Source organism: Lycium barbarum, chromosome 3, assembly GCF_019175385.1.
Source record: "Lycium barbarum isolate Lr01 chromosome 3, ASM1917538v2, whole genome shotgun sequence".
Taxonomy (NCBI): domain Eukaryota; kingdom Viridiplantae; phylum Streptophyta; class Magnoliopsida; order Solanales; family Solanaceae; genus Lycium; species Lycium barbarum.
In genome coordinates, this window is record NC_083339.1 from 143,344,725 (window position 1) to 143,365,347 (window position 20,623).

At 35.6% G+C, this 20,623-nt stretch overlaps 1 protein-coding gene across 1 annotated transcript; it reads right to left on the reverse strand.

The window, feature by feature from the left end:
* Positions 1-7,371: 7,371 nt before the first annotated feature.
* LOC132633233 (pre-mRNA-splicing factor SPF27 homolog) lies at positions 7,372-11,111 on the reverse strand. The gene is made up of 7 exons (XM_060349507.1): positions 10,827-11,111; positions 10,126-10,301; positions 9,587-9,670; positions 8,830-8,899; positions 8,613-8,746; positions 8,472-8,530; positions 7,372-7,775 (listed from the first exon to the last, which is right to left on the reverse strand). Exons 1-6 carry the CDS (start codon positions 11,088-11,090, stop codon positions 8,473-8,475), a joined length of 786 nt encoding a protein of 261 aa, XP_060205490.1. The 5' UTR covers positions 11,091-11,111; the 3' UTR covers positions 7,372-7,775; position 8,472.
* Between the last annotated feature and the right edge of the window lie 9,512 nt (positions 11,112-20,623).

The window sequence follows — 20,623 nt, forward strand, 5'->3', positions numbered from 1 at the left end:
CTGTAATAAAAAACACTTGAATTTGCCCCAATCCCCAATGCAATTCACACTCTCACCAAACAAGAAAAATGCTTAGCTACCATATCTCCTCCTTCTAGACCACTATATATACTCCCCTTCTCCTTCAACATTTCTCACTTCTCTCTTCTCTTGTGAGTCTCATCTAAAGTTCCTTTTATTCCTTTGGTAGTTCTTTTATCATATATATATTTCAGTATATGTAGATCAATCCAGAACTCTTGTGGGTTTCTGGGTTTCAATTTTTTTTTTTATATTCATTTACTTGCTGAGTTGATTTAACTTTTTACTGATTTTATCAAAATCTTCTTGTTGGTGGTTGTGTGTTTCTTTTTTCCCTATGGTTTTTTAGATGGAAGTTTTAGACAGTTTTCGGGCAGTTTTAGGACAGGATTAGGGTTAGGACAAGTGTATGCTTTACTTTTTTGTCCTTATTATATTTATGTGAGGTAAGATGTTTTTATTTTTAGGGTTTTGAGAGTGGAGCTCCTTGAAGTCCAACAGAGGATCTAACCGGTAAGATTGAGCTGCTGACCTATGGATTCCTCAGCCCTATCTAATTATCTGTTAGATAGATAGGTGTTGTGGGTTGCATATGTCAGGAGCTTCATTGCCCTTTGTTCGATCCCTTTTTGGATTGAAGGGAGCTCTACGTTCATCTCCCCTCTTTTAATCTTTTCCAGATTTGTACTTTTATTGTCTTTTTTTTCTTTTATGTACATATATATATATCTTCTGATTATTATAGATCTAGCTTCAGATTTAATATCCAGGTCTGTAGATCTTGTTTTCTATTTTTAGATGCTTTTTAACATTATTTTCTTGTTTGATATGCAAAATAAACTAAAATCTTGTTTAGTTTATGACTTTGATGATTTTCAGGTCTGTAGATCTTGTTTCCTATTTCAGGGTTCTGAAGAAATTAGAAGTGAGCTCGTTGGATTTGCTTGTCTGTACAAGTGCCATTTGTCCAGATTTGAGAAGCGGAAGAAAACATTTTAGAATCTGAGTTTTTGCAGTTGAGTAAATAGGGAAATAGTTTGTTTTACTTGTAATTAATAGCAAAGTACATTTACATTTGTTGTCGAGTTATACATTTGCTAATTACAGTTGCGATTTTGTAAATTACTTGCTTGTTTTGTTTTGAATAAAAATGAACTTACAACTACCAGGTACAAAATATTTTTCTTTAGGGTTCAGTCTAGGCCATTGCTCGCTGCCTTGGATGTTTCTTTTCTTCATGGAGTAGTGTGCAAATAAAAGCCTTGTCACATTAATTATTACCGGGACCAGTGTTGTCTGGCAAGTGGAGTGCCTTTAATTTGTTGTGGACCTTATCTGGACGATATTTAAGTTTCTTATAACTTCTGAATGCAGTCTTGAAAATTGTAACATTAGGAACGTATGTTGTGTTTTGTGTGTTGGATGGTATTAGTGGCCTTTTCTGGAATAGCTTCATTTAGTTCAAGCAGTTGCATAAACTTAGATTTATGTTTTTGTAGCAATAATTATTATAAGCGTTATTAACTATAGCGGCATTTATCATAACATCAGCCAAGTAACTAGGGTTTGAAATGAATGTAGCTTCAGTTTAAAGTTTGAGCTGCTAAGGACCCAATTGGCCATGAGAATATTTCACCTTTCAGGATTTTTTTCCACTTTATTTGAAAATCGGCTTTGGCTGTGAAAATTTCAAATACAAATTGACTTTGAGAAACACCTAAAATGATGTTTCACTTTTTTTTCACTTAACAATCAAATATTTTTTGAAAAATCTATATCTAAACACAACTCCATCTTCAGGTCTTACTTTAAAATTTCAAATAAAGTAAAAAATATTTGGTTTTCACGGCCGAACACCAGGACTTTCACAGTAACGTATATCAAGCCGATAATCAGGGTTTCCAAAGGAAAGATTATGTGAACTTGTATCGTTTGCCCTCCTAATTATATGATTGAGATATGTTTTGCAAGTTATTATATTGTAGAATTACTAGCAATGAACGTGCAAGTTGTAATTATACGGTGGATGCTTTTTTCAAGTTATTATTTTTTAGTAGTAACAAAGCTGAAGGCTGCAAGTACCACCAATGCACACTTTAGATCGATGAAGCTGGTTTTTCTTTTCTCAGAAATTCTATAAGTCATTTTATTGATGTAAGAAAAAATCGAACTAGCCTAGTTTTTCCTTTTTGTGAAGTGCTCTATCCATTCACATAATCGAACTAACTAGTCTAGCGTTTTCTTTTCTGTAAAGTGCTTTATCCGTTTAATTTGTTGTAAGAAAAAAAAATGCAGAAATAATTTACTGTGACTTTTAAATGAATTCATTGTTACTGATGAATTTAAGCTCCTGATATTTTACAAAGTTAAACGGTGAAACTTGAATTTCCACTTTGGGAATTGTTGAGAGCTGTAAAACAGGAGATGAGAATTGTGGTGCCTTTTTTTTTGTTTTTGAGAAGAAACATGTCTTGGATAATACCCTTAAACGTAGGTTAGGATTAGCGAACTTGCATCTGTAAACAGACACTTTTTTAATTCAAAAACTATTTAAATAAATAAAGTTTATAGTTAACAAAAGTTGTTACTAATTATAAGACGACTGAAAAATGTTACTAGTATATTATTTTTGAGCTATGCATTAGGCTTACATAGCTAACAATTTTTAAGAGGAGCTTAGTATGCAAACATCAATCTAAGGTTGTATCCATAGCTAGATAAAAACTAAGCTCCCACACGATCCATATAACAAGTTAAAGTAAGAAGTGAAGAACAACTGGTTTATAAGGACCATCGATAATAATTCATAGAGAAATGCTGCTCATTAAATGTCCCTTTTTGATTAATTATATATTAAACTTTCATCATCTAATTCAAGTCTAATTAAGACGAGCTTCATGTTCACAAAAACTTGCCCTATCAAACAGTAACTACATTACTAACAATTATATGTCTTACTATCCCTCTTTTTTTTTTTAAATAAAAAAATAAAATAGAAATGGTGCTCTATATTCTCATATTTTTGTAAGAGGACACAACCCTTTTTCTCTTTCTCATATGAAGAGAGGAATCTCCAAAATCAACAGGAAATTACTATTACTACTATAACCCATGCTTCGTCGTCAGTCTTCTTTAAAAAAAAAAAAAAAGAAAAAAAAGTTGAGCCTCATACTAAAAATATCAAGAAATATTAAAAAAAAAAGAATCCATATTGAAAAAATCAAGCAATATTAAAAAAATAAAATTGGACCCCATATTAAAAAAACAAGCACCTCATATTAAAAAATCACACAATATTCATGTAATTCCCAAAGTATCCATTAAGTCAATAATGGTGGATTCATTCACATGCGTATCAATTCATTAGTGGGAACAAATGAAATTATTGTACATAAAAAAATATGGACTCTACATTATTGCTTTTCTTCAAAAGGTTAAGTAGCCAAACCATACAATTTCCTTTCTTCTTTTCTTATATTAGCCTGAGATCTAATCAAGATATTTAACTGTTGTATTTGCTATTCCGCCATGTGATTTATTTGTTATGTTTACTAAATAAATATACTTAACATAACTATATTTCTAAAATAAGATAGAATTTAATTACTTTTTCATTTTTATTCTTACTCTAATAAATGTGAAAAAATATTAATGTCATAAAAGAAAAAATAATATTAAATGGAGATCAAATAATTAATAAGATAAATTAGTCAAATTCTAATTCTAATTGACGTTTCCTAAAAAACCGTGCAAAAGACAACATGACAAGTAAAATGAGTTAAACCAAGAATATTTACCAAAAATTAAAAAATAGTAGTTCTTCGTTTAAATAGAAAATCAAATTTCTACTTTGTTTCGTTTTAAATATGTAAAATTAATTTAATAATTTGAATTAGAATTATCCAAATCAAAATTTGATAAAAAATAATAAGTATTGTTTAGGTCCAATCTACATACATTAACAATAGAATATTTTACACATTTAAATTAATCGAATTAAAATTCAAAGCATTAATGAATGCTTAAATATTGTTATTGTTTTATCTCGAAGAGAGGAAAATAGTTTCCTTTTAAATAAGTCTTCTCTTTTAAAAATTATTAATAAATTTTTGTCAACTTTGTATTCGTAGCAAACACTAATATAATAAAGTTTTGGATACGAAGCACAAACTACAATGTTATATTAATCGTGTTTTGAACATAATATATATATATATATAGATAAAAACAGTGCAATCTTATGTATATTTATTAGTAACATAAAATATATATATTATCACTACTCAAACACAACTATATACATATAGATACATTATAATCTAAAGTGTTGGTCCCGTGCGCACAGGCATACGCCGTATAGTAGCAACTATATTGGACCCTCGGTTCATAGTTTCATAGTTCATTATTAGTAATTAATGAATACAAAACACGTCTTTTTCAGTGCTACCTTGTGAGTCTCACCAATTCCAAGAGCATGGGAACCATATATTCTCAATCTCAAGGTTAAAAATCTTAGGCTACTCTTGTCCACATTACTAAATATATTTGTCTCAAAATACTTAGCTATTTATAAAATTAAGATAAAATTAATAATTATTTTCTTATTTTTAGATAACTAATATTGATTAGCGTGCAATTTATTAGAGAGATAGGGGTAATGTAGAAAAAAATACACTTTTATTTATGATTTCTTCAACGACGTGTAAAAGGAAAAGTGGACAACTAATATGGGATAGAGGAAGTACTTCAATAAGGATACTTTTGTCCTTTCGCTTCATATGTTTCTCACTATTTTTCTTTTTAATATGGAAGACTTAAAAGAGGTTTTTTTTTTTTTTTAAATAAAATAAAAAATATTTGAGTACCTTAATTGTGCCTAACAGCTGTAATTAGGTTCCTCTGAGGTGCTCCACCAGTCATGTAACTATGTTCATTCTGTAATATACAGGTCCAGGTCATGCATAAGCTTTCACCATAAAGATCACGTTAAGTTAAAAAGAAATAAGACGTTAAAATAGGTATGAAATGTTTCGTGCCTAAACTTTCATGTTTAATTGACCCTAAAATCATGCTTAAACTTTTTAGTGAAGTTCCAGTTCCATTTGAAATAGCAAGCGCACTGAGATACCGATGTTCATTTTGATTTTGGACCTATGCTTATAAATTGATATTTATCCTTACAATTTGGAACAAGAGGTTCCTAATTAAACATACAGATTGAGTAGATGGTCTGTGTCTAATATTAACAATGCAGGTTAGGTAATTTGAAAAGGATTTAATATATTCTCTCGTAGTTAAATTTTGTTTACACTACTGATATAGTTTTACCAATTGTAACGGCGTAACATGCCATTCACCATGTTTTTCAAGTGACGAATCCATACTTGTTACAAAAAGTTGCATGTTATTGACTTTTACGTTCGTGACCTGACAGTATAATTGTATAAATTCTTTAGATCATCAGTTCAATAAATTAAAGTCATTTAAAGAATCTGTTAACTAAAGTTATTACGTAATTTCTAATACTAACTTTCTTTCCACTTACGAAATTAAGCTGGCGAGTGTCAATCTGAGTTTAAAGTTTGACGCGTATCTCACCAAGTGTCCCGTAAATTCGAGTTAACGTGAATGACCCAGCTATGCTCTTGTATTTTTCACTTGCAATCGGCTATTATAATATAAACATCATTATGTTGTATGTACGTGATTTCTTTCAACATTTGCCAAGAAATTTTTATCTATAAGGACAAGCCTAGTGCTCATACTTCATCGATTGCCCTAAAATAGTATGATTAAGCCGTTATAACAGGACTCAAAAGGGTGAAACGCCGAAGAGAAAACAAGGACTAAGATGTTTTGGGTACAATCAATAATCTGGCAATATAGTAATTTAGCAGCGGTAATGCAGTAATTTAGTTCATTTTTTTTTATGTTGTGTTCGTAATGGTCATCTTACGATGTGATCCAATAACGGATCCAAGATTTAAATTCTATGGGTTCAATCCTGCGAATCTTAGCATTAAACTCATTATATTTTTAAAGTTATGGGTTCATATCTACTATGTATAACAATTTTAGTAATTTTTTACACATAAATTTATGCTCCGTGTCGAAATTAGGGGTTCAATTAAACCCCCATCTGACATGCTAGATACGCCTCTTATTATTATTCCAATTGATACAGATGAAAGAATCCTAATTTCCAGCCTATGATGGAGATAGAAGTGAACAATGGCAGTTGTTTGGCTGTATCAATGGACAAGGTGAAACTCAAGACCTTTTTTCCGTTAACATAAGGTGAAACTTAAGACTTTCAATCATCAGAGTCGCTGATTTTAATAATTCTATTCATTAAGTACCAAAATCCATGATCGTTCATTTCTCGCTTCATCCAATAGCTCATACTTGGGGTGATCGTTCTCTTTGGAGAGACGGCATTAATAACTTCATCAAGCTTGGAATTTTACTGGTTGAATTTGAAATTCTAAGACAGTCACTATATTTCAATTACGTGTCAAATGAGCTAATTGGGAAGAATTTGAACGCGTGCGATGAGTTAGTAAATCGGCGAGTCATTAACCTACTCAAATGTTACTTGAGATACGTAATTATGAGCTAAGACATTGGACGTAGCCCAATCAAATCAAGTTTTACCAATCTCATTTATTTGGGTCATTTGCACTTTGTCCCTATTTTGTGCTGGTCTTCAATTTTTACCCTTCATAATAGACAACTTTTTCGTGAGGCATAAGTTTATATTTTCATATCATAATACCTCATAATTTATGCTCCGTGTCCTTAAAGAACTTATTACCTGACACATAAGTTTGATTATTAAAGACCATCCCATTTGAAGGGCAAAATTAAAGAGCAGCAGAGGGGCACGCTGTGCAATTAAATGATTTATTTTCTTATAATAAGTTTAATTAGCAAACAAAAGTAACGAAATATTTTTCCTTTATCATGGCTATATATTATGTATTTAAACATTTTTTTTTAAAAAAAAGATTTTATATTGGGGCTCAAATCAACCCAACATTCGGGCTGAATTGGGAAGGTCAAAATGAACCGAGTTAATAAATAAGTAGGTTATTAACCAGCAGAACTTCACGAGACAAATTTTCATGAACTAATTTTACCACCCCTAGTTATATATGGTCAGAAAGTGAACTCACTTTGCTTTCAGCAAAATAACTTTCAAAGCATCTTCTCATATTTGCCATTAAGAGACTTTTAACAACCAGAGAATGTAGTTAGACATACACCCCTGAAATGCTCCCAGCATAGGAGTCTCATTTCATTCTTGTCAATGGCGGTACACATCCCGAAAGCATATTGGGAGTCCAAAGAAAAGCAATGACGAAGCTTGTAGTAGTAGTAAAGATTCAAGGAACAGAGAGGGCCTTCTTTGTCTCCTTTTTTCTTTTAAAAAAAAGGAATACAAGGGGGAAAAAACTACTGTATTAAAATCACATTGACTGGCAAAAATTAGCTATTCATAATATAACTGTTACCATGATAAGAAATGAACACGTCCACATAGAAACTGGGAGATACAGAAGCAGGGAGTGAGTTTTTCCACATTGGACACATTCCTCGCCAAGATTGGAAAACAATGGCCAACAGAGAATATTTCCAACAAAAAACACAGTCAAACCTTGTCACACCGACCTAAAGCAAGGGCTTAGGATCGTTGACTAACTTCTTCATCTAAGTCAAGCAGCAGCAAATCTTCGTGATTACGTGACCTACACCTACATATTCCCTTCAATATTAGTTCCGACACTTCTCACACATCTTTGAAATCGACAAGAGAAAGCAGGAAAACATAGCCTACACCATTTATGATTCAACATAAAAAAACCCAGCCAAACCCAATCAAATAGAATTGTCTTCCTCCACAAGGATTTATAAGACCCAGTATAGAATCTGAATTTTGCTAAGGAAACCCAAATCCAGGAAATCTGTTTTTCATGTTTGGAAACGGAAGAATAATGACGGGAATTTCTTTTTGGAAAACTAGTTACATTTTTTGAGGAAATTAAGAAAATTGAAGATCACATTTTCTCTTTTGGCAAGTGAAAATTGGAGATCACAGTATACTATTATCACTTTTTCTTTCACTTCAGCCAATTAGTATTTTAAAGCTTAGAGAGTTGAACATCTCTTTTTCTTCTTCACTCCTTTTCTTTATCTTTCCTTTCATCAAACACAATTGGTTCTTAAAAGAAGTGTGTAATTTTTTATTTCTATTCTGCACTGCCTGTATTGTACTTCCCATTCTTTTCAACCCTCTAATTCATTTTGCATTTCCTTCTACCTAATTCATCCTTGCACCTCCCAAACTTTTGCCATTTTATGTTCTTATCTGTTTTTCCCCTACATGCTAAAATCATTGATAACTAATCCAACCAATGGATAGAAACTAAGCATAACAGCAAAATCAATACCTCATGATTCTGCATACAACATAGTGCCATTCTCAACATTAGCCTCCAAATTCCAGCCCCTGCCATAAAAGAGGTTAATATCTTATAAGCTAGCCTATCGAAACTAGAAAACACATAAATGATACACAATACAAAACAGACCTCTCTTCAGCCTCCTTCTTCAGTTGTGCTATGTGGTCTTCTGGTTCCGCACATGCAGATTGGATTTCAATATTTTTCAGACAGAGCTCTCTCCATTGCATGGACAATGCATTGAGCTCATATGCGGTAGTTTGCTGTTATGCAATGACGAACAGAACAATAAGAACAATGTAGGCCAGTACAGAAATAGATCAGTAGTAACAGAAGATACGCATACCTGATGATATTTCCTTTCCCTGTTTACTGTTTCTATCATTTCATTCAGTTCAACAGCTTGTGATTGCATTCTGCAGCAAATTAGTTGATATTCAGCCCTGGAAGGGATGCAGCAATACCAGAGAAAAAGCACGAGCTAGAATCATGCTCTCTTTGTAAGAGAGATATTAATACTGTACAGTGTACAGAACTAGTTCCAGATGTGTAAATACAGTGATAAATACTCCTCCCAGCTCCTCCTTACTGGTATAGAGTATTAAAAGACACACAGCTTCTCCCTTTTGAATCACAGATGGACCAGCAGCGGAGAAGGGAAATTGTTTGACCATATCACCTTTTTTTTTTAATCCAAAAAAAAAGAGCATGTCCCTGCTTGATGCAAAAGTATTAACACCATTCTATAGTTGGAAACTCTTTAACTTTAAACTTATCATTTTATATTGACATGTTCTTGTAGCCAAAATGCCATGACATTTTTAGGATAACAAGTTCTAAGGGTATTTTCGTATGTGCCAATATTTTCTTTCTTTGACGCCGTCCAATCACACACCGCCATACAAAATGAACAGAAAGAGCATGTAAAAATCTACCAAGAAAGAAGTAGGCAAGCAGCAGTAAATATTTAAGTAAGGATGAAATAGCAGAACAATGAGAAGTACGCCCTAGTCCCAAACAAGTTGGGGTCGGCAGCAGTAAATTGTTAAGGACGAGATATCAGAGTACCACGAAAAATATAAAATTTGTAAAAGAAAAAGAACCTGGCTAAAAATGCCTCCAGTCGTTGATTGTACAGCTTCCAAACATCAGGACCATGCTTTGACATTAGATCCAGATTTTCTAGCCTATAAAATACCGAGGCTAACTTTTGGTTACAGAAGCAACAAGCATTACAGTACACAGTAAAAAGGGAGGAAAATTAACCATAATATGTTAAATGTATGATTACTAACAAAGTACTTGATGCCTCGCATACAGGTAGGACATTTTGATGCAAAAGGAACTTTCTTGATAAACTACAGCAGAAAAAGGAAAACACTTTGGCAATAAAGTGACAAAATATTCATATTTCTTCTGAGAACATGACCTGCTGCTAGTATACAAGTCTCCAGAATCAACTATCATGCGCCATGACTAGATTTTACACACATATATACTAATTATTGGACAAATACTGGTCTTTTGTATAATCCATATAGAAAAAAGAGCTTAAACTGAGAACCATGATTATATACTTTACAAAAGAGGACACTCTCAAACATAATACCTCTAGTTTCATTACTGATTACAAGTAGTCTACCTGATCACTTGATGCTGCAGTAAACGCTGAGCTTTTTGAAGCGCTTGCTTCCATGCAGTTTCGTCATTGCGTTTGTTCACAGGCGGCACTTCAAGTCCATATCGTGAAGTATCTATCTGTACCGGAGGCTTTCCAGCTCTCACCCGCTCATATTCCCTCGCAAGCATGGGGTGATTCTAAAACCAATTCATTCAGATTAGCAAAAAACCATGGCCTCATCAACATTCACCAAATCAACACAAATCTAGATAAAGTAGCAATTCTTTTCCTCCGATAAAGCTAATACTAATAGCAATTGATGAGTATTTCAAATGGAAGTGGAACCCTAGATATTCGAACCAATTCATTTATTAGACAAGCAAAAAGCATGGCCTCAGCAAGCAGTTATCAAATCAACACAATTCAAAAGAAAGTAGCAACTTTTTTCCTCCAATAATGAAGAATTAACCTAAATAGCCGACAGATATGTATAATCTAAATATGTGTATAAACCATGTATAATCAGTGTATAAATCTATGTATTCTGGCTAGAAAAAGTAAACAGGTTAATATAACAGGCTATTTGTGTAAAGATCCCAATAATTATAGCAATTGATGAGTATTACAAATGGAACCCTAGGAATTGCAACTTTTTTCCTCCAATAAAGCTAATACTCACAGCAATTGATAAAATATTTCAAACGGAACCCTAGAAATTTCACCTGGAAGTTGAATTTACGAAGAGGAGGTAAGTTTTTGAGGAAATCAGAAGGTTTTTTGGAGCTACGGCGCATCTCCTCTTCAACCAAACGGTCAACGTCATCTTTAACGTTGGGATGACCGTAATCTTCATCAATGTACGGTAAAGCATCTATCACTTCAGCACTACTACACACTGCCGGTCCAGATTCCGGTGGCGCTTCTAGCATCAAAACGTCGCCGTCCAACGTCGCCATTGTTTGCAGTAGAGAGATAATAATGTTCATTACATTTTCTTTTTTATACGGTATAATTCGTTTTTTTTTTTTTTTTTCATTTTAAAAAAGGCGCATTTGGTTGAATATTTTATTGCGAAATTAGCAATTTTAGGATGAATTATAGTAGTATTGCAAGATACCATTTTTCAAGGGTCTTCTCCCAAAGGACGTTTATAGCTTGTTTAACCAAGTTTTTAAAATTAACTTATTTTAAAAGATGTCTTTTAGAAAAATATTTTTTGATGAGAAACAGTTTGTGTTTGACTAATTAATTTAAAAAGCACTTTTGAGTAGCAATTAATAGTTGACCAAGCTTTTAAACTCGCTTTTAAGTGTATTTTTTTTTTCAAAATTGGTTTTGGGGAAAAAATATTTTCTTAGCTTTTGAAAAACATTTTCTTCTACTCCCCATAAACACTTATTTTCGCCCAAAAGCTTGGTCAAACACCTCAATTTTTTTAAAGTAAGGACTTTTTTAAAATAAAATAAAATAAACACTTTTGGCCTCTCAAAAGCTTGGCCAAACAGGCTAGTAAAACATTTAAGGTTAAAATTGAAAATAAAGGTTTGTACCAACTTATCTAGTGTAAAATCAAGTACCGATTTATATAAATCCTATATATCCTATTTTTAATCCAAGAAACTGAAATAAAAATATATTCTCTAAATAACTCTGTTATTATCTAAGTAATCTATTATAAAATTTAGTCATTCTAATCCCGACATAACTTATACACATGACAAGCTCAACCCTCAAACAAGTGAAGCACTTTGTTTAGGCCGAGCAAATTTTTAGGCCTTAAAAGTTATTGTTATATATATTTTTTAATTTTTTATTTATAATATTAATAGTTAATGAATTTATTTCTCTCTCATCCGTTAGTATAACCTAATTACTTTCTGACAGATTCTATTTTTCCACTACTGAGATAGTCTATCACATCTACCTAATTATTTTTTTCTATTCATTTAATCAATTTGTTAGCATATCTAACATATAAGCCAACCTACTCTGGTTTATAATTGATCTATCTTCATAAGGTTAGGCAATGTCCAATAATTTTGAATTAACTATCAAATTGCTAAAATACGAACATTATTTGTCATTTTGAGCTTGGGCTTATTTTGTTTTAATTCTGTTATATGCTTCAATCACATACTATAATTGATCACAAAAGAAACTAGGACATCACATTTTGCCTCCTCAAATACCACAAATCCCTTTCACAAAGAACTTCCATCAAACAGCCGGAGACTTCTCTTTAGAAGGTTTTTGTGTTCCAATTAGAAACTCCAACATTTTCTCCTTCCACGACTTCCAAACAACATCCTCGAACGTATCTTCAGGTTTGTAGGTTTAGCAACTTTAGCTTCATTCAGGAATCTTTTCCAATCCGCAGGGTATTCGTAAACAATTATATCCTCTAGGTAAATGACTTCGAATACATACAACTTCTGATTCTACCCTACTCAAGATTTTTTTAATGTCTGTTATTGATAGACTATGTAATAAGTCTACGTAAATATTGTAAATATTCTCTTCCTTATGTATAGTAATTACGTCCTATAATTTAGCCTAGTATTATGCTGCTAGTGAGATACCTACTTTGTATATAATGACTTTCATACATCAATACAGATCACGGATTGATTTCCTACATGGTATCAGACTATGTTTCTCCTAAAAACCCTAGCATCCAAAACCTTAGCCGTCCACCTCCCTCTCTCCTAACCCTAGTCGTAGCCGCCCCTCCTCCTTTCTCCTCCCTCTTCTCTCTTCAATGGCGGACAACAAAATTTCCATTCTGCTTTAACCGTCACGAATGTGGAATCTTTAATCCCAATCACTCTAGACATGGAAACCGGCCATTATCACGAATGGGCGACACTATTCAAAGTTCCGTGTCCACTCCGTACTTGAGCACATCATACCACCAACTGACACCACTGAACTCACCGCGTACAACGCAACGAAGGCGGCTAATCTTCCGCTCTGGAAACGGCTAGATGCGGCGGTCCTTCAATGGATATATACCACCGTATCCCATGATATTCTTACCTCTATTCTCGTGGCGGATGATGTTGCGGAGAAGGCTTGGAATCGAGTTGCTCAACTTTTCCAAGACAACAAGCACTCAAGGGCAGCGTACCTTGAAACCGAGTTCACCACCACAAAAATGGCCGACTTCGGCTCAGTTATGGCCTATTATAATAGGCTCAAGTCTCTCGCGGATCAGCTTGCCAACGTGGGGTCGCCGGTGTCCGACCAACGTCTGGTCTTGCGCCTCCTTGCAGACTTAACGGAGACATATGCACACTTTGTCACCACCATCCAGCAGAAGGATGTGCTGCCCTCTTTCTCTGAAGTGTGCTCCAGACTCAAGCTCGAAGACGCGCAACCAAGGAACGTGCCCGCGATTCTAGTCCCGCGGCTCTGCTTGTTGATAATGATACTCCCTCCCCACCACTTGGCAGCAACACTAATTCAACTAACCGTCGTGATAATAATCGTGGCAGGAATTCCAACAGGAACAAGAGAAAGGGGAACAACAACAACACCAACCGCGGGAAATCTGGCGGCGGCGGCGGACAGACCAGCCACGGTCAGTGGCCGACGGGACAGCCACCGGCAGGGGGCTAATATTGGCCAGCCTGGCCGCCCCAGTAGTGGCCACTGCCCCCTGCCCATATCCGACCAGACCGTGGCAGCAACGTCCCACCACACCGCGACCTGGCAGAGGCATTCTCGGTGCGGGTTCACGGCCTCAGCAGGCCTATTCCATGCATGGTCCGACGTATTCTGGGTACACTCCAACAGACATGGAGGCAGCCATGCACACTCTGTCCATGCATCAACCGGATGATAATTGGTACATGGACACCGGAGCGACCTCTCACATGACTGCCAACTCAGGTACTCTCACGTCTTATTTTAATTTGAGCAATAATTCCGGAATCATTGTTGGTAATGGTAGCACTATTCCAATTTGTGGCTATGGTCATACATCTCTACCACAACCTAATCCCCAATTACGTCTCCAACATGTCTTGCATGCTCCAAAACTCATTAAAACCCTTATTTTCGTACGTAAATTCACTAAGGACAATAATGTTTCTGTTGAGTTTGATCCTTTTGGGTTTTCTGTGAAGGATTTATCGACGGGGAGCCGCCTAATGAGATGTGAGAGCACCGGGGAATTGTATCCTACCACTGCCACAAAACGGACCACTCCACCATCCACTTTCATTGCCGCATCACCTAGCTTGTGGCATTCCCGACTCGGCCATCCGGGAAATGCTATCCTTAGTTCTCTTCGTAGTAATGCCTTAATTGAATGTAATAGGGCCTGAACTTCTTTTTGTACCTCTTGTCCTTTGGGAAAACATGTTAAATTGCCATTTTATGATTCATTGTCATCTACTATTATGCCATTTGATATCATTCATAGTGATTTATGGACATGCCCTGTTTTAAGTTCTAATGGGCACCGCTATTATGTTTTCTTTCTTGATGATTATAGTAATTTTCTTTGGACTTTTCCAATTTCTAACAAGTCCCAAGTCTATTCCACTTTTCTATTTTTTAAGGCATTAATACGGACTCAATTCGAAAGAGACATTAAAAACATTCAATGTGACAATGGGCGGGAGTTCGCCAATGGGCATTTTCAATTTTTTTGCGCCTCCAATGGTTTAAATTTCTGATTTTCTTGCCCCCATACCTCCCCTCAAAACGGCAAAGCGGAAAGAAAAATTAAATCCAGTAACAACATAATGTGCACTCTTCTTGTCCACTTCTCCATGCCCCCCTCCTTTTGGCATCATACTCTCCAAATGGCCACATACCTCCTTAATGTCCTTCCCACTAAAGTCCTTGGGTATAAATCACCAACGCAAGTTCTCTATCAACGAACCCCCTCCTATTCTCATCTCCGGGTTTTTGGGTGTCTATGCTATCCACTTTTCCCATCTACAACTATTCATAAGTTGCAAGCAAGATCCACCCCGTGTGTATTTTTGGGCTATCCGTTGAATCATAGAGGATATAAATGTTATGATTTATCCACCAACAAAATCATCATATCAAGGCATGTCATCTTTGAGGAAACTCAATTTCCCTTCTCAAAGTTGCACTCCCCAACCCAAACTTCTTATGATTTTTTGGACCATGGGATTTCTCCATACACCCTGCATTTTCTGTCGCAGCCTACTCCACCCGTCGTTCCCTCGGTACAACCCGACCCCCCCCCTGCCCAGCAACTCCTCCCCCCTCCTGCTCCACCCGTGACTGCTCAGCAGCCCGCCCCCCACTGCCCAGCAGTCCACCCGCACGGCCATTGCCCAGTAGCCTCTCCCCACTGCCCCACCCGTGCCTGCCCAGCAGCCCACCCGCATGGTCACTAGAAGCCAACATGGGATTTTCAAGCCCAAACAACCATTTAACTTAAACACTGCCACCATCTCGCCTATCCCACGAAATCCTATAACTGCTTTAAATGACCACAATTGGAAAACTGCCATGGTTGATGAATATAATGCTCTAATTAAAAATACGATGTGGGAGTTGGTTCCACGTCCCATTGATGTGAATTTGATTCGTTCTATGTAGATTTTTCGTCATAAAAAGAAATCTGATGGTTCTTTTGAGAGGCACAAAACCCGTCTTGTCTGTGATGGCAGGTCTCAACAAGTTGGAGTTGACTGCGACGAGACTTTCAGTCCGGTTGTCAAACCGGCTACTATTCGCGCTGTCTTGAGCATTCCACTCGCACACTCTTGGCCCATTCATCAGTTGGACGTCAAGAATGCCTTCTTACATGGTAATCTTAATGAGACTGTTTATATGCATCAGCCTATTGGGTTTAAGGATCCAAAGCATCCTCATCATGTCTGTCTTTTGAAGAAATCGCTGTACGGACTTAAGCAAGCTCCCCGTGCATGGTTCCAACACTTTGCAGACTATGTCTCTACTATTGGTTTTTCACATAGCCGATCTGATCATTCTCTCTTTATTTATTGTCGAGGTTCTGACACTGCTTACATTCTGCTATATGTTGATGATATTATTCTCACAGCTTCTTCAGACGCCCTCAGAAAATCCATCATGTCTCTGCTTAGTGTCGAATTTGCTATGAAGGATTTGGGTCCTTTAAGTTATTTTCTGGGTATTGCTGTTACCCGGACTTCACACGGCATGTTTCTCTCTCAGAAAAATTATGCAGCAGATATTATAGAGCGTGCGGGCATGACTGTCTATAAGCCGAGTCAGACACCGGTCGACACCAAAGCTAAACTTGGTGCCACGACCGGACCTTCTTGTGATGATCCCACACAATATCGCAAGTTGGCTGGCGCGTTGCAGTACCTTACATTCACAAGACCAGATATCTCCTATGCGGTTCAGCAAGTATGCCTTCACATGCATGATCCAAAGGTTGCACATATGCATGCTCTTAAACGCATAATCCGATACATTCAAGGTACTATTGAGTTTGGTCTCCATCTGTACAAATCCTCCATTGCCTCTCTGGTTTCTTATACAGATGCAGATTGGGGTGGTTGTCCGGCACTCGCCGATCCACATCCGGTTACTGTGTTTTCCTTGGCGATAATCTTCTCTCATGGTCATCGAAACGGCAACCTACTATGTCTAAGTCCAGTGCCGAGGCCGAATACCGTGGCGTCTCTAATGTCGTCTCTGAGTCCTGTTGGTTTCGCAACCTTCTGTTGGAGCTCTGTTGTCCCATCCGGACAGCTACATTGATTTATTGTGATAATGTTAGTGCCATATACCTATCAGGTAACCCAGTTCAGCACCAACACACTAAACATATTGAGATGGAGATACATTTCGTACGTGAGAAAGTTGCCCGTGGAGAAGTCCGTGTTCTTCACGTCCCGTCCCGTTACCAGATCGCAGACATCTTCACTAAAGGTCTTCCGCGCGTGCTCTTTGATGATTTCAGGGACAGTCTAAGCGTACGACAACCTCCCGCTTCGACTGCGGGGGTGTGATAGACTATGTAATAAGTCTACGTAAATATTGTAAATATTCTCTTCCTTATGTATAGTAATTAGGTCCTATAATTTAGCCTAGTATTATGCTGCTAGTGAGATACCTACTTTGTATATAATGACTTTCATACATCAATACAGATCACGGATTGATTTCCTACCGTAATATTCTCCGAATATTCTTTTTTCTCTTTGTTTTTCTCTTCCCCAAAATATGTTACTTCAGTTTCAGAAAACAATATGGTTATTAAAACGATCAATAATTATCATATGAAGACATTGGATAAACTTTAATAGATGGGCAAAAAGTCTTTTTTTGGAGTTTTCACCACATATCTCGATTCAAGGTATGGATAAATTTAACGTTTCATCTGCTTAGACGTCAGAAATTAGAGCGTCAATGTCAAGATCCGCTTGAATATGTTGACTGTTTTCTTTCTTAAAAGAAGTAAAAACATATCAGATATGTTAGAGCAGAAGGCGTCTTTACTATTTTAATTGATTTTGTAATGATATTGTTCTTTAATATTGTAGGCGATGAGTACTCCTAAGACATAAAATTTCAATGTGGAGCGCCTCCTACCCACTTTTCGGGAGACAAAAAAAGTTACAATATTTTTCATAAAATACTCGTAATTGATCCTACTCACTCATTAGAGATTAGCTCCCAAGATGAAATATTATATGGAGCATAACTTAGCTCCTTAATTCATTTTTTTTATATATATTTAAAGCATGTTAAAGAATATTTTGACATCCTTTAATAAATTTTTCACGTGTAGGAGTATTAAAAATTGACTTATAAAGAGAAACTAAACTATCTCCAATTCTCCACAAGAATGACAGTTTTAAGTAATTACATTTGTTATAATAATAATTATAATAATGATATAAACTGGATATGATAATTTTTTATGATTAATTTCATTTGATACCCCGCGCGTACGAAAACTAGTTTAAGCTAAAACGAAAATAAAAGAAGTAGGAAGTAAGAACGTTTGATCTACTAATTAATCCTTATAAACAAAATGAGAAACTACATCTAACCTTGAAAAAGTGAGGCATGTCGGGTCATCAACTTCTTCCACTAGAATCATGGCGAGAATTATATAGCCCATTCCATTTAGCTTTAGATCAATTTATTAGTGTGGTTTTTATACAAAATCAAGAGAAGATATGGATATTTAATTGAATCAATGTCTGGAATCGAATTCGTGCACTAAATTTATAGTATTATTTTGTACTATTATAATTTCTTTGTAGGTTTTTTGGTACAATAATATGTTTGAAGTTTTATAGTTATGTAAGTGAATAAAATTGGTGGCCATTGTTATCCTTAAAAGTAGTAAAAGAATGCAATGACAATTTAACAGACTTTGGTTGATGGTAAAGTTACTTAAAACAAAATTAATTGTGTATAAATCACTTCCCCCAAATGAAAGTATTGATAAGCTGAATACGGCTTCTATTCTAGAAGTATCCGATGCAAACCAATATAATTACGCCTCTTAGTAGTTATACATTGCTGGTTTAATTAATTATACAAGACGAATTTCTTGGCATCAAAACTAAAATAAATTTCACTTAAGCTTTTGTGATAAACGGAAAAGTGAATAAGATGTTAGAACTTATAAGTGTCCTGGTGTATTTTACAGAATACAAAATTCTCAGGCACACAGCCAATTAAGTCAAATTTTGCTACTATCTTTTACTCCTTCCGTCTCAAAATATTTGTCATTTTAAAAAATCAAGATAAAATTAAGTAATTTTTTTTCCATTTTACCCTTTGCATTGATTACAATACTTAAGAGGGCGTACATCATTGATGGAGTTGGCACGAATTATATAATAAATAATTATTGAGCAGAGATAACATGGTGCAATATTTTAAGAGGGTAACATAGTCAAAATACTACCCTTATTAATGCTTTTTTAAGAACTTGTAAATGAAAAGCACGAAAACTGTCTTGAGACGGAGGGAGTAATATTTTATAGCCTTGTAGGTGAGGACCATGAAGGCACTGACATTCATCGTTAATTGGCATTCGCTTAGTCTTTAATAGCAAAATGGGTTGCTTTAAAAAAGGCTGCTAGGTGTCTAATACCTTGTCGCAAAGCATAAAGATTCGAAATAATCTTAGCAAAGTAAATTCTACATCATTAAGTTCGCCGTCAGTAGTGTTCTTGATATAAATATAAGGAGACATTTTATTAATTAAAGAGTACAAAGAGCGTACGCACACTTACTGATATATGAAGTGAAGACACGGAAGGTACCCCTCAAAATAATGCAAGAATTATGAAACATGTGAAAGCACTGCTTCTTACTTTTTTCTCTTAAAGAGTCCGTGTTTAGTCAAACAATACCACATAATTTGAGACGGGAGGAGACTATATATAGAATAGGCTCCTCCGACATGCTACATCACAAAGCAGAGGAGAGAAGGAAGCTGTTCTGTCCAAGCCAAGGTGGGTTATTGGGACTGATCTTTGCTGCTGAAATCATTGGCTCATGAGCATGTCATTAGATGAATAAGATCCTGGGACATGTTTTTGCTCCAATGATGCAGGAGCTGAGCTCGGTTTTTCGCCGCCTTTTCTTGGACTGAAGGGTTCCCTTCTCTGTCTCTCTAGCATAGTAAAGAATAAATATCACCATCGACTGATCATGTATGAATAGGGGTGTCAAATGGACATATTGGAACAAACAGTATGTACTTATTGCTTAACATGTTCATTCATTCATCCGATGAAGGGTCGATCAATTCATCAGAAGGTGTACTTCTACAAAATGTTGGAAACAACATTTACCAATAATAGGGTCCATCTGGTTGAGGATATCAAGGTATAATATCTTTGGTGAATTTTCACACTCCTTCCTGTAAATCAAAACTTCACTTTCTTGTTATCTTTACTCTCCAAAACTATTTCACATGTATGCGATACTAAGGCAATTTGCCATATATTCGATCTTCTGGCAATTTGCTATATATGCAATCTTCTTTTTCATTGAAATTTTCCATGAACACTCTCGGTTGCATTAACACTTTCACGTCATCAATAAGCTAATGACTCTTAGCACAGCCAATGAAGTGAGAGGAAAACCACGAGGTCTTTGGTTCGAAATCCCAAGAGGAGCAAAAAACACAAGGTGATTTCTTTTCATATGCCTAAGTCTTGATAGGTAAAGTTACCAATACATGTGTTAGTGAAAGGTAGCAGGTGCCCAACTTGATGAAATAGCCAAGGTGCGCATGCTAGCCCAAGAACCACCATCATCAAAAAATCAAAGGCTGATGACTTTCATTCCACCAGGTTAGCAACCACAAACTTAAGCAGGAAATTCACAAGTTCTTTTTATCCTTTTCTTCTGTATTATTATGTTCATGCTTCATGCCAGCTTCTATACAATCTAGACTACAACAACAACAACAACAACAAGCCCAGTATAATCCCACTATGTGGGTCTGGGGAGGGTAGAGTGTACGCAGACCTAACCCCCACCTCGAAAGGTAGGGCGGCTGTTT

What these genes read in the sequence shown, in the direction of transcription:
- LOC132633233 (XM_060349507.1), bottom strand. Translation starts at nt 11,090, where the DNA reads ATGAACATTATTATCTCTCTACTGCAAACAATGGCGACGTTGGACGGC. An exon ending in TTCGTAAATTCAACTTCCAG is followed by an intron (nt 10,302 to 10,826) that starts GTGAAATTTCTA and finishes AATTGGTTTTAG; the next exon opens with AATCACCCCATGCTTGCGAG. An exon ending in CTGGAGGCATTTTTAGCCAG is followed by an intron (nt 8,900 to 9,586) that starts GTTCTTTTTCTT and finishes AATTTGCTGCAG; the next exon opens with AATGCAATCACAAGCTGTTG.